Source organism: Ambystoma mexicanum, chromosome 1p (genome assembly GCF_040938575.1).
Source record: "Ambystoma mexicanum isolate Mex_15411 chromosome 1p, UKY_AmexF1_1, whole genome shotgun sequence".
Taxonomy (NCBI): domain Eukaryota; kingdom Metazoa; phylum Chordata; class Amphibia; order Caudata; family Ambystomatidae; genus Ambystoma; species Ambystoma mexicanum.
The window spans coordinates 839944226-839966335 of record NC_090921.1 but is presented as its reverse complement, the minus strand read 5'-3'; the positions used below and the strand labels follow the sequence as shown (position 1 = coordinate 839966335).

At 50.9% G+C, this 22110-nt stretch overlaps 1 protein-coding gene across 1 annotated transcript in view; it reads right to left on the bottom strand.

Annotated features, from left to right (window-relative positions):
• The window catches only part of CCT3 (chaperonin containing TCP1 subunit 3), a 538625-nt gene that overhangs the window by 227947 nt on the left and 288568 nt on the right, over window positions 1–22110 (bottom strand). Inside the window, exon 10 of the mRNA XM_069652818.1 lies at window positions 432–513. Within this exon, the coding sequence (XP_069508919.1) occupies window positions 432–513 (82 nt within the window). The remainder of the gene's footprint in view (window positions 1–431; window positions 514–22110) is intronic.

The following is a 22110-nucleotide window of genomic DNA, read 5'->3' as shown; positions in this document are numbered from 1 at the left end:
CCTTGCAGTTATGTCTAGGTCTGATGTTTGCCATCATTCACTATTCCATCGTTGCTAATTTTCAATATTCTGTCTAGATGTGAGGCAGGCTAGTGATCGCGATTCCAATCAAGTTTTGCACTTACCATCATTCACAGTTTCATCCTTCACAGTTTCATCCAAGTGTGGCACATGCTAACATTCACATTTCTATCTAGATGCGACGCAAGCTAAAGTTAAGAATTCCATCTAAGTGTGGTACATGCTAATATAATCCCGTCTAGATGTGACGCAAGCTAACTCAAGTGTCTAAAGTAAACCCGTAGTAAAGTAATTGTCCTACTGCTTGCCTTGAGCAAAAGGGAAGAGTAACTGACAAAAACATGTTTACAACAGGCTAAACAGTTTTTCGTAAATTGAGGCAAAGCAGAGATATCTCTAGGCAAACTTACCTAGCAATTCGGTTGTTGTCAGTTTTTCTGACTCTGCGGATAGCAGTGATGTTAGCCTTCACCAAGTAATGTTGGGCCAAGTCTGGAAACAAAAAACGATATCATTAAATGCATGGTGATAATTACCCCAGGGCACTCCACAAATGGCATATCTTAGTTTTTGATAAGAGAAAAAGCACAGTGAAGGTGATGACCCTGTCTACTTGATACTTGTTACTGAAATACTCGCCTTTTATTCAGTTCTCTCCTATTCATTCCAGCCTAGCTGTCACTCACCCAGGAGGATGGCTGTCCTTGTCGGACAGTCAGCCGGCCAATCATCACAGAGCATTTGCGTCTCCTAGGAGACTAAGCACAGGGAGTTTCAGGCACCTCCCTCACTTCCTGCATACCCCAGACACCCTGGAGACAGAGGCGGCCTTCACTCGTGAATTCCCCCAAAGACAAAAACGAACAAAGGGAAAACCCTGTTTTGGCACGCAGAGTCAATCACAAGAAGGACCTTTCCCATAAATAAGTGGCGAAAAAAGAAGACCGTGGCCATTTTGACAAAAATGGCACTCTTGGGTGCTTTACTGCAGCTGCGAACGCAGCCCGCGGTAGATTCAAACCACGGTACCAAAAACAAAACCACTGCCACCAGCCATTCAGTGAGGAAAGGGTACCATAAAAAAATGTTACATGAGAAGCTAGACAAAGGTGTTACCAAGTAACCCCTCCAGCACCCTATGGTAAGAGTGTGTGCTGGGTCTAGAAAGTTACAAATTTAAGTCAAGTCAATTTCACTTTACTGCTCTGGAAAACAGTTTATTCCAGAGAAGGTATTTAAAGCTTGGGGCAATCTAAGAGACTTCCTTGTGTCACTGCACTAAAGGTGCTGTGTGATGTTACAAAGAATTCTCATAAATGGGCTAATTCCTTTCTACCTTAGAGACTCCCAGGTCTTTTGCTGAACTTTAGGACTTTGTACTTTTAATTCTAATAATTTTCTGTGTTTATTTCTTTGGTTATGGAGTCTAACCAACACCATAGGCATCTTCTCATTTGTGTGTTAGGCAAAGTTTGGATGCAGTACCCTTTGGGACCACTACACACAACTAGGACAGGTGTAAGCAAAATCGACCTTTGGTATACATCTGTACTACAGTTTTGGTAGCGTTGCTGAGTAGCCAGGCTTACCTCAAGAGGGGAATGTGAGCTTTAAGGATGTTGCACAGAGGTCTACAATCACAATTATTCAAATAAACTTGTATATGCAAGGTTTCTTGGTAAAACACTTATTAATTTATTTCACAGTCTGTTATAAAACATTCACTAGAAGGATGCAATCTATATCACACAAAAATATGACATGCATTACTTACCGTAATAGCATTTCTGATGATTGTATCTGCTTAGATTCACATGCTGTGCATGTAGTCCGACATCCAGTGGTAACCTCAGAGTATTGCATCTTGTCTTTCGGGGACCGAAAGGGGACGTCGGCATAGGCGTGTCGTTAACACTATCCCTATCGTGACATGTAGTGGACCCAAAATCCCTCATGGGCAGAGGTCCCTCGGATTGTATTTTTTTTCCGCCATGAGGGAGCCCAAGGCTATAGTGAATACATAAAGAGAAAGTAGTAAGACGTCTATGTTCCTTCCACCTCAAGCGGGGAGGTAGGGAGGGCGCATGTGAATCTAAGCAGATACAACCATCAGAAATGCTATTACGATAAGTAATGCAGGTCTTCTGATGCTTGTTAATCTGCTTAGAATCACATGCTGTGCATAGACTAGCAAGCAGTACCCGGAGTTGGAGGTGGGTTGTGAGAATGAACATTAGAGAAAAGCTGTCCTAGTACTGCTTGTCCCACCTGAGAATCAGATGAAGGAGTGTCTAGGCAATAGTGTTTTGTAAAGTTAGGTAACAAACTCCAGGTTGCCGCTTTGCAAATGGACTAATGGAACATTTGCAATGAATGCTCCGGAAGCCACAGTGCCCAGAGTAGAGTGTGCTCTATGCTTGAAGGGCAGTTCTCTTAGCAAGAGAGAAACAGTGTGATGCATTTGACAATCCACCTTGAGATAGCAGATTTAGAGACAGGATCCCCTTTCTCTACCAGCTGCCACTGAAATGAAAAATTGGTTTGTTTTTCCCTTAGTGGTTTATTTCTTTCCAGGTATAGAACATGACTGCCCTTTGCACATCTAGTGTGTGTATACTTCTTTCGGCCGTGCTAGTGGGATTCTGGAAAAAGGTAGGTAGTTCAATTGACTGGTTCACATGGAACTTCGAAATGAATTTAGGCACAAAGCTGGGGTGTGTGCGCAGAACTACCTTATCTCTGTGGACTGTAACAAGGGAGTCTGGAACAGAAAGTGCCTGTAGTTCGCTAACCCTTCTGATAGAAGTGATAGCCACTAGGAAGGCCGTTTTATAAGTCAGGTCTTTTAGACTTGCTTTATGCATAGGCTCAAAGGGAGCGCCCATGAGCCTGGTCAAAACCACATTTAGGTTCCACCCAGGAGCTGGGTGAGAAATGGGAGGATAAATCCTCTTAACTCCATCCATAAAGGCCTTAATCACTGTTATCTTCCACCACAACACTTTGTTGTGATGTGGTGTAGGCTGACAGTGCAGCCAGATGAACTGGAATTGAAGACTAACCCAGTGTCCAACAGATGGGTGAGATACAGCACAATGTGTGTGGGTGAGCAATCAATGTGATTGACACCCTTGGAATTACACCAAATGACAAAACATTTCCATTTGCTGGCAAAGCAATAGCGTGTGTTCGGTTTCCTAGATTCCCCGAGTATGTCCATGCACCTCTGAGGGAGCTGTAGGTGTCCAAACTCAATGACCTCAGGAGTCAAGCTGCTAAGTTCAGAGTTTGTGGGCATAGGTGTAGGGTCTCCCCCCTGTCCTGACACATGTTGTACGGGCAGGGTAGTTTCACTGGTGGGGAGAGGGACATTTCCATCAGGTGAGCGAACCAGGGTCGGCGGGCCCACCAGTATCATGGTAACTGGTTCCTGGTGCACTATCTTGTTGAGAAGGGGAGTCTGGGGGCCGGGGGTGTGGGTGGGGCGGAAGCGTAGACAAATTTCCCTGACCATGGAATCCAGAGACTGTTGCCCTTGGAGCGGTTCTGGGAGTACCTGGAGGCATAGTCTTGGCATTGGGTGTTCTCCTGAGTTGCGAACAAGTCGATCTATGGGAAGCCCCATTCTGCGAAGACGTTGGACACAATGTCTTCGTGCAGACGCCATTTGCATTCTTCGGGAAAAGGAAAATCTATGCTGAGCACCTGCCAGAAGATTGAGTTCCCCTGGAACATGTTGGGACAACGGAAACATCTTGTGTCTGAGAGCCCATATCCAAATGTTTTGGGACAGCTTGGATAGCCCTGGAGATTTGAGTTCCCCCCTGTTTCTTCAGGTAATACATGGCTGTAGTGCTGTCCCTTAGAATCAGCGCTGTCTTCCCTTGCAGCTGCAAGGCCTTTAGTGCTTTTAACACCGCTAATAGCTCCAGGAAATTTATATGGTTGGATGGTACTTGAGGACCACATTCCATGTGCTGTCTGCTGAAGCAGGTGAGCCCCCACCCCCACCCCGTGAGAACTGCGTCTGTCGTGAGAGTGGCTTCCACTGCAGGGGCGGTGAAGGTTTTCCCCTTCAAGAGGTTTTCTCTTGACCACCACTGCAGAGAGAACGAGAGCTGACAAGACAACTACCAGATCTTCCCATTGTCCGCTGGCCTGACACCACTGGCTGTTGAGCCACTCTTGCATGGGACGCTTACGCAGCCGTGCGTATGCAACCAAGTATATGCACAACGTCATTCCTAGCAAGCGCATGGCCTTGCGCACCTCCCGACTGGCTACATATTGAGGAATCTGAAAAAGCATGTTCTGAACCCTCTCTGAGGGGAAGACGAGACAGTCTACCATCCGAATTAGAGCTCCCAGAAATAGTTTTGACTGGGGACTAGACTGGATTTCTTCTCGTTGCGAAACCAGACTGAAGAGAAGATCTACTGTTTTTTGGGTGTTCGAAAAACATGTGTTGTACGAGTCCCCTGTGATGAGCCAGTCGTCGAGGTAAGGGTAAACTGGGACAGATAGTCTGCACAGGTGTACTGGAGCCACTGCCAGGACCTTGGTAAATACCCTTGGTGGCGAGGCGATGCCGAAGGGGAGTACCTTGAATTGGCAATGCCTCTCCATCATGAACCTTAGATATTTCCTGTGCGCTGGCAACATTGAAATATGAAAGTATGCATCTTTCATGTCCAATGTTGCCATGTAGTCCCCCCCCCGTTTCAGCAGTGGGATCACCTCATGTAGTGTTAACATGCGAAACTTCTGGGGTTTTATGAACTGGTTCGCTGGGCACAAGTCTAGAACAGGGCGCACGGTGAGGTCCTTTATGGGTACAAGGAAGTACACTGAATAAATACCCTTGTTTACCTGAAGAATAGGGACGGCTTCTATGGAACAAGTTACTTACCTGTAACTGTTGTTCTCCAGCATGGGTCTGGCATGGATTCACATGCTCATGAATATTCCCAGTCGTCAGGCTGGGTATCCTCGGTAAAGAAAAATCAGTATCAGTTTCGTTTCTGATTGGTCTTTCGTAATAGTAACCAATCACTGATCTCTGCGTCATACTGACCACAGCCAATGACTGCCATCTCCCTAAGCGCCGCCTCTGGCAGCCATCTTCAGATTTGGTAGCACGTGAAGTGGCAGTATGACCAAGTGAAGAGCCGCAGAGGGGTAGGCGGGAGGGTTTGCATGTGAATCCATGCCAGACCCATGCTGGAGAAGTAACTTGTTCCTTCTCCAGCATGGGGTCTGGCATGGATTCACATGCTCATGAATATAAGAATACATAGCAGTACACACATGAAACCACGGGAGGTGGCAACAGGCTCAACATTAAGCAATACAACAACTCAACATTAAGCATCTCTTACCTTCTCACCAGGCTCACCTTAGGCGAACAGGTTGCGCAGCACTGCTTGGCCGACCCTAGACTCCTCCCTGGAATCCCGGTCGACGCAGTAGAATTTCGTGAAGGTGTGCGTCGACCTCCACGTAGCAGCCCTGCAGATGTCCAGTAGGGGCACACCAGACAGGAACGCCGTGGTAGCTGCGATCGCTCTGGTGGAATGGGCTCTCGGACGGCCGGGCAGCGGTCGGTTTGCCAACCGATGACAGTACATGATACAGCCGGAGAGCCATCTGGAAATGGAAGCCTTTGAGAGAGCCTTCCCCTGATGGACAGGTCCAAAGTTCACAAAGAAATGTGAAGTCTTCCGAAAACTCTGTGCGGTCACGTAGAACTTCAGCGCTCTAGCCACATCCAGCGAGTCCTTTCAGCCGGCGACGAAGGCGACGGGAAGAAAACAGGCAACACCAAGGGTTTGTTGAGGTGGAAGTCCGACGGCACCTTGGGCATGAAGGAGGGGTGCGTCCTGAGCACTACCCTCGTGTCGTGAAAAGTCAAGTACGGGGGCTTGCAGGAAAGGGCCTGGATCTCTCCCACCCGTTGTGCAGAGGTGATGGCCACAAGAAACGCTGTTTTCCACAACAAGAACTTCAACGGAGCCGAGTGCAGAGGCTCGAACTGAGGTCCCATGAGCTTGGTCAGCACCACGTTGAGCTCCCACGCCGGGGCCGGAGCCTTCACCGGCGGGAACGATCTGAACAGTCCCTTCATGAATTCTTTCACCAGACGATGAGACCACAAAGACGTCCGTCCCGTGGTTCTGGTGCATCAGGAGATCGCAGCAAGATGAATCTTGATGGAAGCGTGCGCCAGTCCAGCCTTGGCCAGCGACAGTAGGTACGGCAGTACTTGAGGAGCCGTAATCCGTAGAGGGTTCATCTTCTGTGCGTGGCACCAGACAGAACCTCTTCCATTTGTGTCCGTAGCTTTTAAGAGTTGAGGACGCCCTGGCCTTTGCAAGAAACTCTCTGCAGTCGGCCGGTATGTCGTAACCTCCAAACTAACGCTGCAGGAGCCAGGCCTGCAAGTTCAGCGATTTCGGGTCGTGATGGAGGATGGCGCCTCCTTCCCTGGAGAGAAGATCCGCGTCCACTGGCAGCTTGATTGACGGGGACGCTGACAAGTCCAGAAGGTCTGGGAACCATATCTGCCTCGGCCACGCAGGTGCGACGAGGATCATCCTGTACCGTGACCTCTTGAGCTGGTTGATGAGCCGGATCAGCAACGGCAATGGAGGGAACGCGTATAGAAACAGGACCTCCCAGGGGAATGAGAAAGCATCGCCCATGCTCCTCGGCTCGGGAAACCTGCTGGCAAACCTCCGGCACTTGGAGTTTGTCGCCGTCGCGAACAGATCGATCTGGGGTGTGTCCCACCATCGGAAGAGGCGGTCCACTAGATCCTGTCGTAGTCCCACTCGTGGCACGAGCGCAGCTCTCTGCTGAGCGAGTCGGCGATGGTGTTTTATTCCAGCCAGATGAAACGGCACCAGAAACATCCCTTGGGCGACGGCCCAATGCCACAGATCCTGCGCCTCCTTGGACAGGGCTGGGGATCTGGTACCGCCCTGCTTCCTGATGTAGAACATTGGTTTGGTGTTGTCGGTGAAGATCCTCACCACCTTGCCCTTGAGGGACGGAAGAAAGGACCCGAGGGCCCAAAACACTGCCCGTAGCTCCAGGACGTTGATATGGAGAGACTTCTCTGTCGGAAGCCAAGGCCTCTCGCGTGCAGATTTTCGGTGTGCGACCCCCACCCTTCCAGGGAGGCATCCGTGGTCACTGTCTTCTGGTGGCCCGGGGTCTGGAAGTCCATGCCCGCCATCAGATGTGCGCGGGTGCCCCACCACCGGATCGCTCGTCGGAAGCTCTCGTCGAGTGTGATCCTGTCCTCGAAGCTGCCCGTCTTGATCCAGCGAGCGTCCAGGAACTCCTGTCACGGGCGCATCCGAAGCCTGCACAGGCGGATGAGATAAATGCAAGAAGACATCATTCCGAGGAGGGACTTGATGGACCTCACCCTGGCCGCGTCCGCAACCAGCATCTGCTGCACCTTGCCCAAGATGGCCCTCGTCCTTTCCGACGGAGAGGCCAGAAGCGCCACTGTGTTGAGTTTCGCTCCCAGAAACAGTGTGTCTTGCGCGGGCACCAGGTGGGACTTGGCGTAGTTTATGTAGAATCCCAGGTCTGTGAGTAGTTGGACGGTCCTCGCTGTGTGCTCCGCGGCGAGTTCCCTTGTATTTGCTCGGATGAGCCAGTCGTACAGGTAGGGGTAGACATGGATCTCCTCCAGGCGCAGCCGCGCCGCCACCGGTGCGAGGCACTTGGTGAACACCCTGGGTGCCGACCTCAATCCGAAGGGAAGGGCTCTGAACTGGCAGTGACGCCCTTGGACCACAAATCTGAGAAACTTTCGGTGTCCCTTTAGGATGGGGATATGGAAGTAAGCATCCTCCAAATCCAACGACGGCAGGAAATCGTCCTCCTCCAGCTGACCCAGGACGTGCTGGAGGGTGACCATCCGGAACTTCTGTGCCTTGATGAATTTGTTCAGTCGTCGTAGGTCCAGGATGGGACGCCATCGTCCTGGTCTTCTTCATGAGGAAGTATCTTGAGTAAACTCCGGAGCCCCGAAGCCAATTTGGGACGAGCTCGATGGCACCTTTCTTGAGCATCGCCTTTACCTCCAAGAGAAGTTGAGGGACGTGATGTTCCTTCCTGGCCACCGGGGGCGGGGGGGTGCGGGCACTTCTTTAGAAACTCGAGCGCGTGACCCTGGGCCAGGGCGTCCAGCACCCAACGGTCGGTGGAGATGGACTCCACAGACGCTGACGAAGTTCGCCAGCCGGCCTCCCACCGGGATGCTTCGGTGGGGGCCTGACCCTGCGGCCGGTTCAGTCCTGCTTGGATGAGGCTTTGCTGCCTTTTCCTCCCTGGCGACGACGGCGGGGTCCGCCCGACTTGCCTCGTCCCCTGTAGGCTTCCTGTGACGACGAACGGGCCGCTTGACGATATGTGGAATATCCGCCGCCGGAACCTTTGGAGGCACCCTGCTTGCCTCCGGTGCTCCGAAAGGGTGGCCGTCGTTGCTGGAGAACACCAAGAGCCCGGGCCGTCTCTGTGTCCGTCTTGATGGCTTGTAGGGAGTCGACCACTGTTTTCCCAAACAGGTTGCTCCCGTCGAACGGCATGTCCAAAACTCTGGTCTGCACATCCTGCCGGGAGTCCGTTGCCTTGAGCCATCCACGCCGTCTAAGGCACACGCAGTTGCCCATCTGGCGAAACCCAGTGTCAGCGATGTCCATCGCTATCGTAATGGCGTGGTCCGACGCCACTTCTCCTTCCTGCAAGATCTCTAGGGCCTCCGCCCTCTTGTCGTCCGGTAGGAAGTCCAGCAGGGGGGCGATTTTGTGCCACAACTCCCTGTCGTAGCGGGCTAGTATAGCTAAGGCGTTGGCAGCCTTAATCGTCGTTGCTGCAGATGAGATGACTGTGTCCCATCGTGTCCAATTTCTTTCCCTCGCAGTCGGGTGGGGGGGGTGGGGGGTGTTTGACAGAGGCCGAAGCCCCCCCCCCCCCGCTTTCTTCCTGGCCGCCGCGGAGACGACAGAGTCCGGGGTCGGCTGTGCCCGAAGGCACAAGGGGGCTGCGTCCGGTACCCGGTACTTCTTGTACCAATCCCTTCTCGCAGGCGTTGTGGATGGGTTCTTGAGGAGGGCGAGACCCTCATCCCAGATATCATCCAGTAGAGGTACAGCAAAGACCGTCTTCCTCTTGGTCTTGCGCCGTTGATAAAGGAAACCTTCCTTCTTCTCTTCCGGGCAGACCTGGAAAAGCTTGGATGCCCTGGCGATCATGGTATGAAACGATCCAATCTCGTCGGGCGGGGAAGCCCGGGGAGGAGGGGACGACGGAAGATCCTCGTCGTAAACCTAGTCGTCTGTACCCGTCGCGGCCGTATCTGTCCCCGTGTCATCCCCCGGGTCGTGGATGGGGAGGAGGGCTGAGATGGGCGCGATGGTTGAAAAGGAGGTGGAGGATGAGTCCTTCTCTTAGGAGGAGGGCTCCCAGAAGGGCATGGCTCCGGGTCCCCCGTCGGGAGCGGTTCCTCCGTTGGTGGCAACGGCAATCTCGTCCTTATCTCCGAGCATAAGGACTGTATAGCCAACAAAATGACCGCCGAGTTGCCTTGCGGCACTGGTTGAGGGGATTCCGACGGGTGGTCTAGAGCCTCGTCGGCACCCTCGACGTTGTCGTCTCCAACCTCGGGGTCCCTCCCGAAGGGCTGGTCTTCTTCCACGCCAATGCCGTGGCTTAAGATTTCGATCAGCTCCTCTTCAGAGGTTGAGGCCGAATCCACGACGACCTCCTGTCCCCCCTTTTTCTTCGTCGAAGGTTTCACAGGGGTCCTGTCGATTGGCATGAAAGAGGACTCCCTCCGGGGCCCAGAGTCTCCCTGCCACCGCGAGGTCGCCTCCACTGGTGTAGCCTCCACAGGCTTAGCCAGGGCCGCCGCGACTGTCTCGATAGAGGCCTTGGCAGGGTGGATCAAGGCTTTCACCACCTTAGGTGCGCTCACCGCCTTCTCCTTGGGGGGGAGGGGGTCACCGCCTCGCTCCCCCTCCGATGGGGCCTTCGAGCTCGATGGGGGTCTCTCCAGGAGCTTCGCCGGTGCCAGCGGACTAGCGGTGCTTGGCCTTCTGTTGGGCCACCCCGTCGCCGGGGCGGCCTCAAAGGTCTTAGAACACCGCTCGGACTTCTTTTTCTCGCCTGACGGGCTATTCCCTTCCAGCCAGTTGGCGAGACGCAGATGGCGGTCCTTCATGGTCCACTCCGACATATTGCCGCAAAACACACAGTCCTTGTCCTCATGCAGGCAGTAGAGGCAAAGGGAGTGTTCGTCCTCCTTAAAGACATTCGGAAGCTGGCATCCAGGGCAGACCCTGAACAGCTTTCCAGGCGTCGAGCTTCCCTTCTCCTGGGCCATGTCCGAGATGGGCCTGAGAAACTTCTGGAGTCCTCCAAAAGCGTGGCTCGACGAAATCTTCACCCTTGAGGGGCGTAGAAGAATCTGACACGGGTCCCCGTTGATCGGATAAAGAAACGGTGGAGCTTGAGACTTGACCGAAAAAGAGAAAATGATCCTATGAAAAAGCGCGAAAAAACGCACTAAAGCTCGAGAGCAATAGCACGAGGATCCCAACACTTGAACGTGCGGTAAAAATCTGAAGATTGCTGCCCGAGGCGGGGCTTAGGGAGATGGCAGTCATTGGCTGTGGTCAGTATGACGCAGAGATCAGTGATTGGTTACTACTACGAAAGACAGATCAGAAACTAAACAGATACCGATTTTTCTTTACCGAGGATTCCCAGCCTGACGGGGAATATTCATGAGCATGTGAATCCATGCCAGACCCCATGCTGGAGAAGGCATCCTTTCCCAGCAGCGCTTACACCTCTTGATTCAGGATCTCCAGATTGTCCAGTGAAAGGCGTGAGAGCGGCAGTCTGAATTGGGGAGGTCGGGCGAATTCCATGCAGTACCTGTGGACGACTGGTCCGAAGTTATCCCCTCCCATGCCGTGAGGAAAGTTGTTAAGCGCCCCCCCGAACGGGGGGGGGGGGTATGGGAGGGGACCTGGATCTGGTGGTCCTTTCTAACCGAAGGCTGCGGCTCCTCTATGATTGGGGCCTCTACCTCTGCCTTTGATGCGTCACAGACCCCTTGAAGGGTGGTGTGCAGGTCTTCCTGAAGTTTGTCCTGTGTTGAAATTCCCCGTGCCATAGTCGTTTTGACTTGCACAGGACTGCCCTCGAAAGGACCACCGAAAGTTATTACCTCTCTGGGGGAAGGTTTTTGTGTGATCTGTTGCAGGGACTTCAGAGTCTCATGCTCTTTTCTTGGCCGTTTTTAAGGCCTCATCAACCACTTTCCCGAAGAGATTAGCTTCCTCAATATGCTTATTGATGAGAGAGGCCTGCATTTCGAGTTTAAACCCTGAAGTATGCAACCAAGCTTGTCTTTTGAATAGGGTCCCTTGGGCCAGAGACCCGTCTGCTGTTTCAGCCGGGTCCAGGGTGTTTTTAATCACATTCTGGTTCACTTGCCTTCCCTCGACTACAATAGAGAGAAGCTTGGATTTGACGGGTTCTGGAACCTCTTGGAGGCCTTCCTGGAGCAGGTTCAACTGAGCGTCAGCATAACTTGCCAATATCGTGGTATTGGCTATCCGCGTAGTGTATGCGGCAGCCGAGGTGACTCGTTTGCCTAGAGCATACAGCCTCTTGGATTCCTTGTCCGGAGGTGCCTCGCCAGGGGTAAGGGGTGCCCCCTGCCCTTTTTCAGGTGGTAGTCACTACCAGAAAGTCTGGGATGGCGTTCCCTCTAATGTATAGAGAGTCGGAAGGCGACGGCCAAAACAATATTTTCCCCTCTTGGGTTCACTGCCCGGGTTTGAGCTGGTGATACCAAGGAGGGAGCCTTCTCTTGATAGAATTAAAGAGGGGAATGGCTTGGCTAGATGGAGGCTTCTCCTTAAGGATATCCTCTGCAAAATCCTGCTCAGGCACAGCATCTTAAGCAGAGATCTGAAAGTGTTCAGCTGCCTTTTTCCAACAGAGTTGAAGGCCATCTGGTCATCTACCGGTGAGGCCTGGCGAGCCGGGGTGGACGGAGGGGAATCCAGACAAAACATCAGTGTCCTGATCTTGATGTGGCAGTCTCCATGGGTCAGTTTCCCCCCTGCTGGGTTTCTTCCCAATTATCTGTGGCACCCTGCTGTTGCTCTTCATAATTCTGTAGAAATGAAGCTTCTTCCTTTTCATTATAAATGTCCGTATAGGTGTCCATGTGGACAATGTCTTCCTGCTGGACGGGGACAGAAGGCTGATCTTGAAAATAAGAAAATTGAGGTTTAGGCTCTCCACAAGACCATTTCGGGGATGATCAGAAAAACTGAATTCTCTCTAGCCGATCCACACACCCTTCGAATTTCTCTCTAGTCCATTTGGAGGACCCAGGCGGGCCTACAGGTGGAATAACATCTTCCGCCCTACGGCGCCGAAGAGTCTTTGGGCGTCGGAAAGAGGCTCTTGGCTATAGTGTCGTGAGAATCGGGGCCCTAAACCGCCTCTGAAGATTTTTCTGCGACTTGCCCCATAATTTTAGGCAGAACTAAGCGAAGTCCCACCGCCGCTGTAATCATCTCAATGCGGTCTTCGATAATCACTGAATCGGCATGAGATAATTGCTCCGATAGTCTATCGGTAGGTGTATTACCTTCTGCGGCGTTCGAGGGCTTAGTGGTCGGTTTGTCGACTAGAGGCCTAGTCGTAGCTTTCGGGACCGTCGCAGCGTCGGATTTCCACGCTTCGACGTGTGAAGTTTTTGGAGTAGCGCCCTTACTGATTGCCCAGTCGCAAGACGCTGCTGCGGATGCAGGGAAGGCTTTGGATCTATGCGGTCTGAGCAAACCGTTGAAATTTTCAACTTCCCTTTTGGCGCCCTCGCCTTTTTTTTCGACGAGGACGTCGAAACCGGTGTAGAGGTTGTATGCTTAGTGAAATCTGTTTGTACGCCCCTGTCGCCGGGTGTTGTCCCTGAAGCGGGACCAGAGTAAGGCCTTAAAGGGTCGTGGAGGACCTACAAGCGTCCACCTCAAGGTCCATCACATCCACAACGGATGTTTGGTCAACTGAGGTGCCCCCGTCACTCAGCGGGTGTGGCGGTGGGGGTTCCACCCGCGACATACAGTACGCGGCCCACTGCTTTACACAGCGCTCCTTAAGGGCCAAACCGCTTTTTGTCGTGATCTAAGGGGCGACGGGTGTTGCACGTCCTGTGTTAGTCAATCCAAGGATATCTGACCCTATACTTAGGGCGGAATCTAAAAGAAGACCTTTCCATAGCCAGAGGGGAAGATGACCAGGCCAAAAGGGTAACGGGGGGAAAGGAGGAAAGATATACCGAAAATATGGCCACCCGACCCCACTCTCCCGACTGTAAAGGTCGACTAGAGGGCCTGACCACGTGGAAAGTCCATCGGCCCGATCTTAGGCGCCGAAATCCACTGCTGTAGAAGAGTCCCCTGCAGGCTTCGTCGAAGATGTTCTTGTGACTGAAGTGACTTAACGGGGAATAACCGACAAGTCGGTATAAGATAAACAATGTCTCTTCTGTAAGAGCTCCGCAATAAGGCGACCAGTTATCTGGGCGGAAAAAAACAATCTGAGGTACCTCGGCACGTGAGGGATTTTGGGTACACTACACGTCATGATAGGGATAGTGTTACAGACACGCCTATGCCGACGTCCCCTTTCGGTCACCGAAAGACAAGATGAAATACCCTGCGGTTACCACTGGATGTCGGACTATATACACACAGCATGTGATTCCAAGCAGATTAACAAGCATCAGAAACTTCAGTACTTCACACTATCAGTTTATGAGGTATTTAAACTACTTTGAAGGAAAAGCAAAATGGCGTTCACAGTATTTGAAGTAGGAGCAAAAAGACATAGGTTAATAAAAAGAAAATAGTACAGTTATTCTTAGACAGCGCAAATAGTTTGAGTTCACCAGAGGAGTCAATGCAATAGGTTAGGCCAAAGTCAATGGCTAAAGTTTTGTATAGAAAGGCAGTTCTGGTAGTTAACGGAAAAGTCTTTGCCATGGTTCTCAGAAGTAGTTCGTAAAAGAAAGAATATGTTGGGTAACAAGCTGACTAGGCCTGCAAGTTGCCAAAGTTTCAAGCACTTCCGACCAAGAGAACTTGCCTCTCACTGCAAGTGTTCACAGTACCTTACGAAGAAAAACATGCAGCTGAAGACTACTGTTCCTGCAGATCTCGCTGTTCGTGAGCCTCAGTCGTGGGAACAAGAGGGAGGACGTCGGGGGACTCCTGCACTGGGACTGGTCAAAAAGCTGGCTAAGGCAAATCTTCAATTCCGGTAGCTGTAGACAAGCACACAAACTGGTGTCCCTCTCCCTGGTTATTCGGTTTCCTGCAGCACTCGGAGGAAACTACAACCAGCTCTGGGAATGGTATCCAGGTGGCTTACGGGTCGAGTCCTTAAAGGGCTTTTCTGTCGAGATGAACTTGGCGATTCGGACCTGCAGCAGGGCTTCACCGAGCAAACCAACGTCCAGGAGATGCAGCAGCCGTCCTCTTCAGGCTCGTATTCAGTTCTTTCGTTCCAGTGGTCGACTGCCTTCCAAGCCAAGAGACTCGCCTTTTATCCAGTTTCCTCCCATTCATTCCGGCCTAGCTGTCACTCACCAAGCAAGGTGGCTGTCCTTGCCAGACAGTCAGCCAGCCAATCATGCCAGAGTGCACATCGGTCTCCTAGGAGACTAAGCACGGGGAGTTTCGGGCACCTCCCTCACTTCCTGCCCATCCCAGACAGGTGAGAGGCAGTCTTCAGTCCTGAAGCCCACCAGAGGCATAGGAACAAAGGGACCAAACCTGGTTTGGCGCGCAGAGGCAAACTCTAAAAGGACATTTCCAAAAAGAAATGGCGAAAAAAGAAGACCGGCACATGTTGGGTGAGTGACAGGCTGGGAGAGAACTGAATAAAAGCAGTCTTTTGGCTTGCAAGGCAGAGTCGACCACTGGAACGAAAGAACCGAAGACATGCTTGAAGAGGACAGCTGCTGCAACTCCTGGACCGTTGGTTTGCCCGGTGAAGCCCTGCTGCAGGTCCGAATCGCCAAGTTAAATTCAACAGAAGCCCCTACAAGGACTTCTCCCTTTGAGTTGGTGGGACCGATCAACTCGACAGTAAGTCACCTGGATACCAATCTCGGAGCTGGTTGCCTTTTCCTCAGAGTGCTGGAGGAATCCGAATAACCAGGATTAGGGACACCAGTTTGTATACAGCTACCGGAATTGAAGATTTGCCAAGTGCCAGCTCTTGGACCAATCAGGAGTCCCCCGGCGTCCTCCCTCTTGTCCCCACGGCTGAGGCACAGGAACAACGAGATCTGCCAGGAACCGAAGTCTTCAGCTGCATCTTTTTCTTCATTTGTAAGGTACTGTGAAATCAGACGGAGTACTTACCTCTCACGATGAAAGTGCTTGAAACTTTTGCAACTCGCAGGCCTAATCAGCTTGTGACAACATATGACGATTCTTTTTACAAACTACTGAGAACTTTTGCAGTGACTATTGTTTACTTACAAGAACCGCTTCATCCTATCCAAGACTTTAGTCAATTGACTTTGGCCTAGCCTATTGAATGGACTCTTCTGGGGAAGAGAAAGTATTTTCACTGTCTAAGAATAGTTGTAACCTTTCATGTTCTAATAATCTTTGACTTTTTACTCCTCTTGAAAAGTAGTCTGCATTAGTATTTAAGTAGATTTGTGTGTGATTGAATTGTCCCTCCTTATGAATGTTTTATAACTGACAAATTAATAAGTATTAATCAAAGAGACCTTGAGTATAAGTGTTTATTTAAACACTTGTGATTGTAGACCTCTGTGTAACCTCATTACTGCTGACATTCCCCTCTTGAGCGCTACCAAAACTGTAGTACAGACTTGTTTTGCTTACACCTGTAGTCCTAGTTGTGTGTAGTGGTCCCAAAGGGTACTGCATACAAACCTTGCCTAACATGTGACACAATGTGAAAGATGATGCCTATGGAGTTTGTCAGGCTCCATAACCAAAAGAAACGGCTCAGAAATCAAAATACGAGAGTGGGGAAAAAAGGTCTCAATCTCCCCAGAAAGAAATCAAGCCCTCAAAATCCAGCAAAGTTGCTGGGGTCTCCAAGGTAGAGGGAATTAGCACATTTCAGAGAATTCTCACTAACACTTACACTTGTAACTTTCTAGAACCAGCGCACACCATCTTACAAATGGGTGCTGGAGGGGTTACTTAGTATCCCCTTTGTCCAGTTTATCATGTAACTTATTATCCTTTCCTCGATGATTGGCTGGTGGCAGTGTTTTACTTTTAACTACCATGGTGTGCATTTACCGCGGGCTGCATTGCAGCTTCAGTAAAGCACCCGAGGGTGCCATTTTGTCCAAATGGCCCCGGTTTTCTTTTTGTTGCCATTTCTTTGTGGAAAGGTCCTTCTTGAGATTTACTCTGCGCGCCAAACCAGGTTTGGTCCCTTCGTTCATTTATCCTTTGGCAGGATTCACAATTGAAGTCCGTCTCTGGCTCCAGGGTGGTGGGGGCAGGAAGCGAGGGAGGTGCCCGAAACTCCCTGTGCTTAGTCCCCTAGGAGACAGGAATGCACTCTTAGGTGATTGGCCGGCTGGCTGTACGGTAAGGACAGCCACCCTGCTGGGTGACCGATAGCTAGGCTGGAATAAATGGGAGAAACATGCATCCTGCATAAAAAGGCGAGGCTTTTCGGCTTGGGAGGCAGAGTCGACCACTGGATGAAGGAATCCAAAGAAGAACTTGAAGGACACCTGCTGCAACTCCTGGACCGTTGGTTTGCCCGGTGAAGCCCTGCTGCTGTGCTGAAACTCCAAATTTGTATCAACAGAAGCCCCTGCAAGGACTTCTTCTCCCTTCGAGTTGGTGGGACCAATCAACTCCAAAGTAAGCCATCTGGACATCCTCTCAGAGATGGTTGAAATTCCACTGCAGGTGCTGCAGGAACCGAATAGCCAGGGAGAGGAACACCAGGGAGAGGAACATCAGATCGTGTGCGTTGCTTTTAAGCTGGCCAAGAGCTCCAGGAAGATACTTTGAAGAGACTCAGGCTCCGTCAGTCCTGCTTCCTGGGAGTCCAGAGTGCTGGACCCCAGATGCAAGGAAAGCCCATCTCGACAGCAAGAAGTGTTATTGCGGAAGAGGCGAGGAGCTGAAACACCCAAGTGCCACTTTGCAGTGCAGGAGTCCCCAGAAGTCTTCCCTCTTGTCCCCACTACTAAGACCAAGGCACACCAGGATCTGCCGAGCTGCATACCTTAAAGAACTATAAAGTCTAAGAGAACTTACCTCTTGTGTAACCTCACTTGTCCTCATTGGACACTGGTCTTGGTTGCATCTGTAGAGTTGCTAAAAAGCTTCTTTACCTCACAAGCCTAATCAGCTTGTGGCCCTACTTTGATTTCTTCTATTCTACAAAGACTTAAAACCTTGTGCAAGACTTCCTACTTACCTGCAAGAAGTGCTTCAGTTCACCTTGCCTTTTGCTAACTTAACATTGGCTTGCCTGGCTCCCTGAATGACTCTCTCCTCTGCTTGAGTGTTCTGTCTTCCTTCCAGGAAGGGGTTAAGGAACAAGTTACTTACCTGTAACTACTGTTCTTCAGCATGGGTCTGGCATGGATTCACATGCTCATGAATATTCCCCGTCAGGCTGGGAATCCTCGGTACAGAAAAAAATCAGTATCAGTTTAGTTTCTGATCCGTCTTTCCTAGTAGTAACCAATCACTGATCTCCGGGTCATACCGCCCACAGCCAATGACTGCCCTCTCCCCAAGTCCCGCCTCCGGCAGCCATTATCAGATTTGGTAGCACGTAAAGTGGCAGTATGACCAAGTGAAGAGCCGCAGAGGGGTAGGTGGGAGGGTTCGCATGTGAATCCATGCCAGACCCATGCTGGAGAACCACAGTTACAGGTAAGTAACTTGTTCTTTCTCCAGCATGGGGTCTGGCATGGAATCACATGCTCATGAATGACAATGCATTACTTACCGTAAAAGCATTTCTGATGATTGTATCTGCTTAGATTCATATGCTGTGCATAGGTCCGACATCCAGTGGTCACTGCGGAGTATTGCATTTTGTTTTTCGTAGTCGAAAAGGGACGTCGACCGGGCGTGTCTGAAATCCCTATACTGACTTGTGTTGTACCCACAATCCCTAACGCGTCGAGGTCCCTCTGTTTGTATTTTTCTGCCCTGAGGGAGCCTTCTAGACGTGAGAGAGTACAGAAAAGAGATATAAAAGGAAGTCTATGTTCCTTCCATCCGAGCGGGGAGGAAGGGTGGGCGCATGTGAATCTAAGCAGATACAATCATCAGAAATGCTTTTACGGTAAGTAATGCATTGTCTTCTGATGCTTGTTAATCTGCTTAGAATCACATGCTGTGCATAGACTAGCGAGCAGTACCCGGAGTTGGCGGTGGGTTATGAGAAGGAACAGTAGAGAAAATATGTCTTAGTACTGCCTGACCCACCTGGGAGTTAGATCTCGAGTGTGCATCTAGACAGTAGTGTTTTGTAAAGGTGTGCACAGAACTCCAGGTAGCCGCTTTGCAGATGGACTCAAGGGGAACATTTGCAATGAATGCTATGGACGCCCCCGTGCCTCGCGTAGAGTGTGCTCTAGGCTTAAAGGGCAGTTCTCTTAGCAAGAGTATAGCAGAGAGTGATGCATTGAACAATCCATCTAGAAATAGTGGACTTTGAAACTGCATCCCCCTTCTCTTCCTGCTGCCACCGAGACGAAGAACTGATTAGTCTTCCTCAGTGGTCTGGTTCTTTCCATGTAGAACATGACCGCTCTGCGCACATCTAGTGTGTTGGAAGGATTTTGAAAGAATGTTGGCAGTTCTATAGACTGGTTTACGTGGAATTTCGATATGAACTTCGGAGCAAACCTTGGGTGCGTGCGTAGAACCACCTTATCTCTGTGAACTGTAACAAAGGGGTCTAGAACAGAAAGAGCCTCTAGTTCACTTACCCTGCTGATGGAGGTGATAGCTATTAAAAAAGCAGTCTTAAGAGTGAGGTCTTTAAGAGATGCTTTGTGCATGGGTTCGAAAGGTGAGCCCATGAGTCTGGCAAGTACCACGTTAAGGTCCCATCCGGGAGCTGGGTCAGCTATCGGAGGGTGTATTCCCTTTACTCCCTCCATGAAGGCCTTTATAACAGGGATCTTCCACCACGACACCTTGAGTTGGGAAGTGGTGTATGCAGAAAGTGCCGCCAGGTGGACTTTAATGGAATTGAACACTAGACCTGAATCCAACAAGTGGGTCAGGTATAGAACAATATGTGTGGGAGAGCAGTCAATTGGGTTGATGCCTTCCCCTCTGCACCAGAGGACAAATCTCCTCCACTTGCTAGAGTAGCAGTGGCGAGTGTTAGGTTTTCTGGCTTCCCTGAGAATGTCCATACATCTCTGCGGGAGCAGTAGATGTCCGAATTCTATGATCTCAGGAGCCAAGCTGCTAAGTTCATGTTCTGGGGGCATGAATGCAGAGTCCTGCCCTTGTTTTGTGACAGCATGTTTTACGGGCAGGGGAGTTTCACTGGGGGAGATAGAGACATCTCCATCAAGTGAGCGAACCATGGTTGTCGGGCCCACATTGGGGCCACCAGTATTATGGTTACTTGTTCCTGGTGCATCTTGTGCACCACCTTGTTGAGAAGGGGAGTCGGGGGAAAGCGTAAACAAATTTCCCTGACCATTGCATCGACAGACCGTTCCCCTTGGATTGGTTCTGGGGGTACCTGGAGGCGTAACTTGGGCATTGTGAGTTCTCCAGGGTTGCGAATAAGTCTATTTCTGGGAATCCCCATTGTGTGAAGACGTCGAAGACGATGTCTTCATGCAGTCGCCATTCGTACTCTTCGGGCAGGGGGAAATCTCTGCTGAGTTTGTCTGCCAGCAGATGGAGTTCCCCTGGTACATGTTCTGACAGTAGGAACATGTTTTGTTTGAGAGCCCACTACCATATATTTTGGGCCAGTTTGGACAGTCCTGGAGAGTGGGTGCCCCACTGCTTGGTGATGTAGTAACATGGCTGTGGTGCTGTCTGTAAGGACCAACACAGTTTTGCCTTCTAGGTGTTCCTGGAAGGCTTTTAGCGCCTTGAACACAGCTAGTAGCTCCAGTAGATTTATGTGTTTGGATGCTACGTTCGGAGTCCACACTCCGTGAGCAGTCTGATGGGATAGGTGAGCCCCCCATCCTGTTAGGGATGCGCCTGTGGTTAGAGTGGCTTCCGCCGCGGGTGTGGCAAAGGGTTTCCCTTTTTCCAGGTTTTCCTTTGTCCACCATCGTAGCGAGAGAACCAAGGCCTGCGAGACCACCACTGGATCGTCCCATAATCCGCTGGCCTGACACCACTGGCTGTTGAGCCACTCTTGCATAGGGCGCACGCGCGGTACCAAATAAATACACGACGCCATCATGCCTAGCAAGCGCATTGCTTTGCGTACAGTCACCTCTCGACCGGCCACATATTGAGGGATCTGAAACAGCAGGTTTTGGACCCTCTCGTTGGAGGGGAAGACGAGGCCGTCATTTGTTTGAATTAGAGCCCCTAGGAATTGTTTGATTTGGCTGGGGTCTAGGCTGGACTTCTTTTCGTAGATGGAGAAGCCCAACTGGAACAAAAGGTCTACAGTCTTTTGGGTATTGGAGAAGCATGTTTCGTAAGAATCCCCTGTTATGAGGCAGTCGTCGAGGTAAGGGTAAACTGGGATGGACAACCTGCGCAGGTGGGCGCTGCCACTGCCAGTACCTTCGTGAATACCCTTGGTGCTGATGCTATGCCGAAGGGTAGCACTCTGAACTGATAGTGTTTGCCCTCTATCATAAACCTGAGGTATCTTCTGTGCGCTGGCAACATTAAAATATGAAAGTATGCATCTTTCATGTCCAATGTTGTCATGTAATCTCCCTGTGATAGCAGTGGGATCACTTCCTGTAAGGTCACCCTACGAAACTTCTTGGGTTTGATAAACCTGTTCGCTGGGCGCAGATCTAATACAGGGCGCATGGTTAGATCCTTTTTGGGTACAAGGAAGTACACTGAATAAATACCTTCCGTTACCTGAGATAGAGGCACGACCTCTATGGCTCCTTTTTCCAGCAGTAGTTGTACTTCTTGGAGAAGGATGGCAAGGTGTTCCGGTGTCATGCGTCGTCCCCTCGGTGGTCTGTATGTTGGGGAACTGTTGAATTCGATGCAGTATCCGTGGGCTACGGTGGAAAGTACCCAGCGGTCTGACGTTATTCCCTATCATGCTGGAAGAAAGGATGTTATCCGGCCCCCGACCGGTGTTGCATGGGAGGGGACGCGAATCTTCGCGTCACTTGGTGTTGTTGGGGATGGGGAGCCTCTGGGGGTGGACCCCCGCCCTCTCCCTTTTCCCCTGCGCTGTCCTCTTTGGCTGTACTGCCCACTATTGGTCTGGTTACTGGTGGCAGGGTACTGTTGCTGCTGATTCTGCTTTTGGCGTTCGCCACGAAAAAAGCGTCTGTTGCCATAGCCGCGTCTGGTAGTGGGCTTAGAGATCTGGTCAAGAGTTTTGATAGTAACAAACTCTTTTTTAGCCATTTCCAGAGCCTCATCCACCGCCTTCCCGAAGAGGTTTGAGTCTTCAACAGGTTTATTTATTAAAGACGCCTGTGTCTCCGGTTTGAACCCTGAGTTGCGCAGCCATACATGGCGTTTTAGGAGTATTCCCTGAACCAGGGAACGTCCCGCTGTCTCAGCAGCATCCAGAGAGTTCTTTACAATACTCTGGTTGACCTGGGTTCCTTCGCCAATAGTTGAAAGCAGGCATGTACGTAGTGGTTCCGGCGCTTCTTCGGCGTCCTTGCGCAGTTTGGCTCACTGCGCGTCCGCTTAGCTAGCTAGCAAAGAATTGTTGGCAATTCTTGCCGAAAAGGCAGCCGAGGATGGGACTCTTTTAGCAAGGGCATATAACCTCTTGCCCTCCTTGTCAGGTGGTGCCTCACTGGTGGAC